This window comes from Gekko japonicus, unplaced genomic scaffold (genome assembly GCF_001447785.1).
Source record: "Gekko japonicus isolate JY-2015 unplaced genomic scaffold, Gekko_japonicus_V1.1 scaffold2404, whole genome shotgun sequence".
In the NCBI taxonomy this organism is placed as follows: domain Eukaryota; kingdom Metazoa; phylum Chordata; class Lepidosauria; order Squamata; family Gekkonidae; genus Gekko; species Gekko japonicus.
The window spans coordinates 61,159-70,452 of NW_015172620.1; the positions used below are offsets into that span (position 1 = coordinate 61,159).

Sequence of the window (9,294 nt, forward strand, 5' to 3'; positions counted from 1 at the left end):
GGCCCTGATGGGGTAAGAGGCGGAATGGTAACTAGAACTATGATCTGGGAAGTGGGGAAATTAATGTGTTTAAATATCACATACTGATACAAGGCTACTAGCTCCATATTTCATGAAGATCAATCCTGAACTAAGTACAGTGTGTTCTGTGAAAGAGCAGTTTGGGGGGCAGGAAACATAAATGTCCTTTAGTTTATAACCCTGTTGTCTCTTTGTCAGCGACCTTTTGTTTGTGATTATGAAGGCTGTGGTAAAAGATTCACAAGAGACTTCCATCTCAGACGCCATTGTCTTATTCACACCGGAGAGAAGCAATAGTAAACTATTGGATTTGGGGATGGGAAGAATGGGAATTCTCAAATATCTGCCCCCATTTTGTGATTCTGATTGCATAAGAACTGGTTGGTTGATGTAACCATGTACTTTGTATAAACCTTTCTCTCTTCCTCCATGGTGAGCTTATGCGGTAGCAAGCACTCAACCACATCCTCCACAAATCCAGGCTAAGGCCTTCCCCTGATGTTGTCTCCTAGCACTGGTATTCAGAGTTTACTGGCTCTGAATGTGGATGTTCCATTCAGCCGCCATAGCTTGTAGCCGGTGATAGATCAGTTCTCCATGAATCTGTCTGATCCACTTTAAAGCTATGTATGCCAGTGTCCATGCTACATCCTCTGGCACTGAATTCCGCATTTTAATCACTCATTGAGTATAGAAGTGTTTCCTTTTGTTCATCCTGAATCTAATCAACTTCATTGGATGCCCCCGAGTTCTAGTATTTTTGGAGGGAGCAAAATAGTTCTCTCTGCCCACTCTCTACCCCGTGCATAATTGTATAAACCTCTACCATGTCCACCCTTAGTCATTTATTTTCTAACTGAAAACTCCCATACTCTTCAGCCTTTCTTCATAGGGACGGTGATCCAAACCCCTAATCATCTTGTTTGCCCTCTTCTGTATTTTTTCCAGCTCTGTGATGTCCTTTCTGAGATACAGTCACCAGAACTGTGCACAATATTCCAAATGAGACCACAACTTAGAGCTGAATAGGGGCATTATAATATTAGCAATTTGATTTTCAGTCCCTTCTCTAATAATCCCCAGGGTAGAATTTGTCTTTTTCAGTATGCTGGGTTGACACTTTCATTGAGCTATCTACTACAAAACCCAAGGTCTCTTTCCGTCTCAGTCTCAGCAAGTTCAGATTCTATTAGCATATATTTGAAATTGGGGTTTTTTTGTTCCAGTGTGCATTACCTTATAGTTACTTAAATTGAACTTCATTTGCCACACTGTTGTCCGCTCACCCAATTCCCAGTTGGCCTTAGTTTTCACCATCCTCAAAAATTTTGTGCCATCTGCAAACCTGGCATTTACACTGTTCAACCCCAGTTCCGGATTATTTATGAACAAATTAAATAGTACTGGCCCCAAAACCGGTCCTTGTGAGATCCCACTGATTACTTCCCTCCATTGCAAGAACTTTCCATTTCTCCCCCTACTCTTTGCTTCCTGTAATTTAAATAGTTTTTAAACAACAAGAGAAACTTTCCTTGTCAAAAGCATTTCGAAAGTCCAGGTATATCATGTTTACTGGGTCACTGGTCTCTATCTACACGTTTGTTCACTTTCTGAAAGAACCCTGAAAGGTTGGTGAGGTGGGACTTCACTTTACAGAAGGCATGGTGATTTTTCCCTCAGAAGGCTTCCCCCCCCCTAATAATTCTGTCTTTGATTAATTTGCCTGGGACAGATGTTAGACTAACTGGCCCGTAATATCCTGGTTCACTTCTGCACCATTTTTTATAATTGTTGTAATATTTGCTACTTTCCAGCCTTCTGGTACAGCGGCTGAATTTAGAGATAAATTACATACACGGGTGTGGTGGCTATGGGGGGTAGGCACTGAGGCAGCTGCCTTCCAGAGAGTGTCCGATCCCCCACTCTGGCTTCTCCTATAGATTCTTTAAACCCCAGCTGCCTATAATCAGATAGAAAGGGGGACACAAGCCTTGATGAAAGGATTGGTAGCATGTAAGCTGTGTGCTCCGTAAAAAAGGTAAAGGTTTCCCTTGCTCGAAAGCCAGTCAAATCCAACTCTAGGGGGCGGTGCTCATCTCCATTTCCAAGCTGAAGAGCCAGCGCTGTCCGAAGATGTTTCTGTGGTCATGTGGCTAGCATGACTAAACGCCGAGGTTCGTGGAACACTGTTACCTTCCCACCAAAGCAGCACCTGATGTAATTATTTGTGAGGTAAATACCAAATCACCTTTTCCTAGATATTTGACTAGACACAAGTGGAGATGGAATGGTCAACAGTGTCAGACTAGTATCTGGGAGACCCGCATTTGAATCTCTACATGTGCCAACGAAGCTCGCTGGGTGACCTTGGGCCAGTCACACTCTCTCAGCCTAACCTACCTTACAGGATTGTTGTGAGGATAAAATGCTGTAAGCCACTTTGGGTCCTCATTGGGGAGAAAGGTGTAGTACAAATGAATTGAAGAAATAAATAAATACAAATTTGTCAGAATATAAAACTATTTAATGGGATAAATGCTTTGTGCAGATGGCATCAATGTATAATGTAAAGCTGACTCTCACCCCCCTCCCCCAATGAGAGTAACTGCTTTCTAGCTGAGCCTCAAGTAAAGTAAATTAACCCTGAAGGAAGATTTGATATATCCAGACAAGTTTCTTCAGCAGGTTATCTCTTTTACCACACAGAGATCCTTTCCATAGAACCTATACACATAAGTTAGGAATGATGGGACCTTAACAGGATGCTTACTTGTCACATTGAAACAAACTTTCTTCCCGAAACTGACCCTAAACCCTAAGTAGAAGCCTAGCTAAGCAGATGCTCTCATCCAAAGCCATGACATCCCTGTCCAAAAGAAAAAAGTTTTCCTTCACCCCACTTGAGCTGAGGTGGGCTCACCCCCTCCCATCCAGTGGAAATCCATGGACACTGATTGGCTGACAATCACTTGGATTTGCATGAAGCCAAAATCGTAATGATTGGTTCAGAGCCCTAGAGGAGAGGCAGGACTTTTGAGAATGATTGCCACAATGGCTTAGTAGATCAACAATCTCACACCTGAGTTTGCAGAGAACTCTTGGGTGTATGCCATCAGGACCTGGAGACTTACCAGTTTTTAATTTCCCCAGTAGGTCTACAACTTTGTCTCTAATCACATGAATTTGACTCAGTTCTTCAGATTCCCTTACTGAAAACAGTGGCTGTAGCGTGGGTACGTGTCCCACAGTGAACACAGATGCAAAGAATTAATTGAGCTTCTCTCCCATCTCTCCATCTTCTTTGTATTCTTTAGTTCATCCAAAGGGCAAATTGCTCCTCTGGCTGGTTTCCTGCTCTAGACATATTTAAAGAAATGTTTACTAACTGTCTTGATGCTTTTTGGCAATCTGCTTCTCAGATTCTCTTTTCCTATGCCTAATTACTAACTTAAACTTCTTTTATGAGTCCCTCTTCTCCCTTCTTTTCATTTCATTGAACAGCCACACCAGTGAGAGAGGGTGCTGCACTAGATTTCAATTGGAATCCATGTGATTGTTTTCTTTTGTCTGGGTGACAGCCCTTTAACTTAACTTTTTTTTAAATTCATTTCATTTCTACCCCACTTTTCTCCCCAGCAGGGACCCAAAGTACTTTCCAACATTCTTCCTTTCTTGATTTTATCATCATAACAACCCTGTGGGGTAGGTTAGGCTGACAGTGTGTGATCTGCCCAAGACTACTGGGCAATCTTCCATGGCAGAGTGGGGATTCAAACCTGGGTCTCCCAGATCCTACCACTTCAGTGCTCCAACCACTGCGCCACACCAACTCTCATGTTAATTCTTATTTCAATTACTGAGAACATAAATATCTGCATTTATAGGTGTACAGTTGATGGCTGCAATAAAAAATATGCAACAAAACAAAATTTGAGTAAGCACATGGGCAAGCACAGCAATCGTCTGTATGTGGTAAGTAGCACTGATGTTTCTGTCATGCTAGCTTAGCATGAGGGAATCGTTTATGTTGCTTCATTACTTTACTTTTTTTTTTTATGCACTGGGCCAAAAACCCATCTGTCTTTTTTTTTTACTCAGGGTTTTAATTAGTGGGTTTCTCTACCAACTTTTTAAATGGTCTGCTTCTGTTTTGTAGGTAATTTTGATGCTGTCCAATGGTGTGTTTTTAATGGTTTGTTTATAATATTGTGAAGTTGGTTTAATTGTAAGCCACCTAGAGTAGGACTCTGAAGAGGTGGCATAGAAATATCCTAAGTAAGATAGATAGCTAATACTTGATGTTGTGATGTTGGTGCTTCTCCCTAATACCTGAAACGGTTCAATCTGTGCTGTGGTTCAGCACACGTGCACCAGATGGACCTTCCCAATGTGCACTTTGGCAGGGTAAAACTGCCCTATTTGCTCCCAGAGCGTAGGTTGTCGTGGGTGTCTAGCCTGTGAGAAGGACTTGGACCACAGCCCTGGGAGGTCGAAGTACATGAGTTGCCCCACTGGGTCATTCAGTGGGCTGAAAGCCCATGAGATCTGGGTCCTGTTCCCAGCTCTGCCATGGATTCATCTGGTGGCCTTGTGCAACCCTCCAAATACATTGTGCATTAGCATAAACTCACCTGGGTCTCTCTCTAACATCAACCAACTTGATTTTTCCAAACAGTGTGACTTTGAAAACTGTGGGAAGTCTTTTAAAAAACATCAGCAGTTAAAAATTCACCAGTGTCAACATACCGGAGAACTATTCTTCAAGTAAGTGAACAGTTTAGTAATGCTGCTTATTCTTCTAAAATGGCCCGGGGGAGGGGGGGGAGAGAGAATACTGATGCTTTCAGTGCCCGTAGATCAGAATTACAGTCACCTTTTGAAAAATTACTTTTTCTTTATTGGAAGCCTGAGATTATGGTCTCAAGACCTTAATTCCTTTTGATTTATAGCAGGAAATAGTCTGAATGGTTCACACCTGTCCCAAATAGCATGCCACTTCCAGTTTCTTAGTGTGCAAGTTAGTACCTCTTTCATGAGCTAGTAAGCTTTCCCTTTTGATTACTTTTTATAGGAGATAGGACTGAAGTCAGTTACAACATTTGTTGTATGTATCTCATTTCTTTTACTGCTGTCTGCATTATGGTATGTCATTCCTTAGACAAGTTTGCATTATTTTCCAGTTCTGTAATTCTAGTCCCACTTTGTACTTTATTGGAGGTCTTTGCTGTCTGTTTGAACTGTGTTTATATTTTATTAATACACCTTGAACCCCAGTGAGGAAGGTAGGCTACAAATGAATGAAGAAATATTGTTAAACTTGCATGAAGACCAAAGGTAGACTTGCGCCTATTATTGATTACTTGTTGAACACTATCATGTTATTAAATGGACATATAAACCTAGATGAGATGGCAGGAGTACATAGAGAGCTGGCCATGTTATGGGAGGGTGTGCCGCGTAGACTCTCTGCTTAGTTTTGTCTGAACTGTGTGTGTGCTTGCCCTCTAGATGTAGTCACCAAGGATGCGAAGCTCGCTTTGCTATACCTCATCAGTTAAAACGCCATGAAAAGACCCATGAAGGTAATTGAGGCTCTTTGTTTCAGCCATGCCAAAGTAGTAAACTGTAGACGTTAGGCAGGTTGATACAGCAGTGCACATAGAATATGTAAGGTGGAAGAATCTGTAGGTGGAAGAACATAAGAAACCATCCTGGATGTTAACCTGTTTCTCCCAAGAGCCAAAATAGGATTCGATGGCAGGTTTAAGCCTGGGCTGGAATAGAAAGAGGATGACAACCTACTTCGAACAGCTATTGTTGGTTATCCACCCCCTTGCGCCCTTTCCCCCACCACCTCTTTCAGCATGACTGGGGCAGATCTGAGTTTGATCACACATATCTGCCATTGTCACATGGAGTTCATTAAGCCTAATTTATACAATGCCTTGGAAGTGATAGGGTGGGAAATGACGGCTGTGTTGTCCTCTGATATGCAGCCTGCTTCATCTTGTTTCTGTGCACAGCCTCAGGCACACAGAATTGGGCACTGTTTCTTCTCTGGCTGCCCAGCAGTCAAATTCTGTCTGGTACAGAGAGCGTGACAATCGTGCCACGTGTCCTGAGGGAAAAGTTAGCAGTGTTCCCAGTGCCTTCACAGCTGAGATCTTGCACTGGAGCTGTCAGAGAAACTACCTAACTGGTGTTAGGAACTCTGCCAACCTTTTAAAAAATTAACTGGGAATATTTAGGAGGCAGGAAATATGCCTTAGAGTGTGCCAGCACTCTCTCCTGCCTCCTCACTACCTTGCATATACCATCTTTTTAGTGATTCTAATGCTTGGTGGAGACGGGGGTCTCCCAGAGGTGGGAAGGCTGTGCCACGCTATTAAGCACTCCTGTTTTCCTTGTACACAGAAATTTGGCATGGCTGGGATCCTGGTTCCAGCTTTGCCTTCTCCTAATGTTTTTGGAGTGCAAGAAATCTTTCATATTGGGGGATGTCTAGCCCAGTCAGTGTCCACCTGCAGTCTTTAGCCGAGACACAGGCTTGGATCCCGCCTGAAATTTTCATGAATAGAAGGTTTCCATCCAGAGTGCAACTTCCTACCTCCTTCGATTGCAGTCCCAAATGCCTCCTGGAATGCTGTTGCTGGGGGACAGGGGACCCTAGTAATAGCTGGGGGCGGGGATCAGAGCGAATCAGAGAAAATCGCCCCCTGCCTGTCTGTAGAAGTCTCTGCAGGATCCAAGTGACAGTCGCATCATCTCAAGGAGGCCTGAGCTTTAGGGGTAGGGATAATCTCTTCCAATGAAGCAGTTCTTTCTGCAACTTCTAATCTCTCTCTAAGTTATTTTTCTCCCACTACATTTTACAGGGCTTATTTTTTCAGTCCATATACACTAATTGAATCAAGGCATCCAGTTCTGAGTTGAATTTTGTGTTTTAATTGATGGAATATTCTAGTCTAGGTGAGATGCCTGAATATCTGTGCACATTCTCGAATTTACCACACACAAAAGAGAACTTGCACCTGTAGCTAAAACATAAGGTTGACTTTAAAGAGAACAACATTATTTATGCTAATACCGACGGTCTTTCTCAAGTGAAGTGGTAAATAATCACTTGTCCAGTGATCCATGTAGAATGACAGTGGTTTCCAAGCTGTAATGCACAGGTCATCTCTGTGGCAAGCGTGCTTGTGAAGCTGTTCTCATTAACAGTGGGAAGCTGCCTTATTCTGAGTCCATCAAGGTCAGTATTGTCTGCTCAGACTGGCAGCAGCCCTTCAGGGTCTAGGGTCGAGGTCTCTCACATCACCCTCTACTGATCCTTTTACTGAGAGATGCTGGGGATCGAACCTGGGACCTACTGCATGCAAAGCAGATGCTCTCCACTAAGCCACAGCCCCTCCCCAATTAGTGGATTGAAACATTAGTCTGTAAAGGTAGCAAAAGCTTGTGGAGTGAGAGGAGTGGGCATCCTACAGGAAGGCGGTTTTAAACTTCATCTTGGCATCTTTTAATAGGCTACATGTGCAAAAAAGATGGATGTTCGTTTATTGGGAAAACATGGTCACAGCTCCGGAAACACACAAAAACTGCACATATTGGTAAGTTAGTGAAATGCACAGAAATTCACTTTAAAATCTCATCCCAAAGTCTGCTGTATTATGTGTTTAAATTTTTGTTCTTTGGCTGGTCATCTACCCTAACCTTTTCACGTTCAACTCCAAGTAACAATTGGCCATACTACTATACAAGTTTGGGTAACGCTTGAGGCAGATGTGTAGCTGTAGGCAGACACCCACACTTATATAATGTTTAAGAATGTTAAAAATACAGCAAATCACATGTATCTAGCAAGCTTTATCAGCCCTGCAAGAGTCAATATTAAGTCTGTAATTGCAAATAGGGAGGGGGTAGTGTGGTTCAGACATAGCAGCTTGCTGAGTTCTTTTCACAGGTGAGATCTGAGCTAAACACTTCACAATTCATAGCTAATCTCAACGATTCTACTATACTATCACTTGCATGTTGGGTTTAAGGATCCTGCGTGTGTATCTGATCGGCTGGAAGGCATGAAAGGTGGTGGGGGAAACTTGCTAAGACCTGGTGGTCATGGTAATATAGTCTGGTATTGTGTTATGCTGCTCATACAGCATGCACACATACTGCTATTCACCAGGAAAGAAATGAGGGGTTGCTGCTAGATTCTGCTGCTTAGAAACTGGGTCATTCAGAGAACTCCTGCCAGTAATTTGTCGTCTTCTCCTTCAGAGCCAGTGGTCTGCAGTGTGTGTGCCAAAACGTTCACCCGTAAAGATTACCTCAGATGCCACCAAAAAGTTCATGCCTCGGAGAGGGAAGTGTTCAGATGTCCAAGAGAAAGCTGTGGAAGGACTTACACCACCCTGTTTAATCTTCAAAGCCACATTGTCTCTTTCCATGAGGAGAAAAGACCATTCTCATGTGACCATCCTGGCTGTGGAAAAGTCTTTTCCATGAAAGTAAGCATTTTAAAGTTGGCCTTAAAAGTCCACATTCTTCCTTTTCAGGCCTTGTATAAACAGCACTGTTTTTCTTACAGCAAAGTCTCGTAAGGCACGCCGTTGTACATGACCCAGAGAAGAAGAAGCGGAACTTAAATGTAAGTCAGGCTCTTGAACCGTTTGCCTTCAAAGCAGCCATTCCCAGCTGGTGATTTGCAGGACTTTCCTGGGTGAGGGGCCTGGTTGCTAATGCAGGGATTTGCAAAAATCACTGGATCCCATGTTGCTGAGCAGGTTTACTTTACAGACGGTGGAGTAGAAGTAGTTACCATTGTCTAAAATGTTGCCTAAAACAAATCTTGAGGTTTCTCTCTAGGAGAGAAATTAGAGGAAGCCAAATTTTCTATCAAGGGTATTACCACTTCTTGGGGAAAAAGCGTGAGTCCCTAAATGGATAGAGGATGTTGTCTAAAGCATAACTCGAAGGGAATTGTAATTTCCATCTTGGTACATGTGGAGCTGCCTTATACTGAGTCAGACCATTGGACCATCACGGTCAGTGCGGTCTGCTCAGACTGGCAGCGGCTCCCCAGGGTCTCAGGCTGAGGTCTTTCACTTCACCCGCTGCCTGGAGGCCCCTGATCTGGATAGCCCAGTCTTGTCAGATCTCAGAAGCTAAGCAGGGTCAGCCCTAGTCAGTATTTGGAAGGGAGACAACGAAGGAATGCCAGGGCTGTGATGTGGAGGCAGGCAATGCCAAAACCGCCTCTGAACTTCTCTTGCT

At 43.3% G+C, this 9,294-nt stretch overlaps 1 protein-coding gene across 1 annotated transcript in view; it reads left to right on the top strand.

Annotated features, from left to right (window-relative positions):
• Positions 1 to 220: 220 nt before the first annotated feature.
• Positions 221 to 9,294, top strand: part of GTF3A (general transcription factor IIIA) — a 9,684-nt gene continuing 610 nt past the window's right edge. The window contains exons 1-8 of the mRNA XM_015421668.1: positions 221 to 317; positions 3,741 to 3,743; positions 3,906 to 3,993; positions 4,697 to 4,785; positions 5,530 to 5,603; positions 7,548 to 7,631; positions 8,299 to 8,528; positions 8,609 to 8,668. Of these exons, the coding sequence (XP_015277154.1) occupies positions 3,964 to 3,993; positions 4,697 to 4,785; positions 5,530 to 5,603; positions 7,548 to 7,631; positions 8,299 to 8,528; positions 8,609 to 8,668 (567 nt within the window). The 5' untranslated portion in view covers positions 221 to 317; positions 3,741 to 3,743; positions 3,906 to 3,963. The remainder of the gene's footprint in view (positions 318 to 3,740; positions 3,744 to 3,905; positions 3,994 to 4,696; positions 4,786 to 5,529; positions 5,604 to 7,547; positions 7,632 to 8,298; positions 8,529 to 8,608; positions 8,669 to 9,294) is intronic.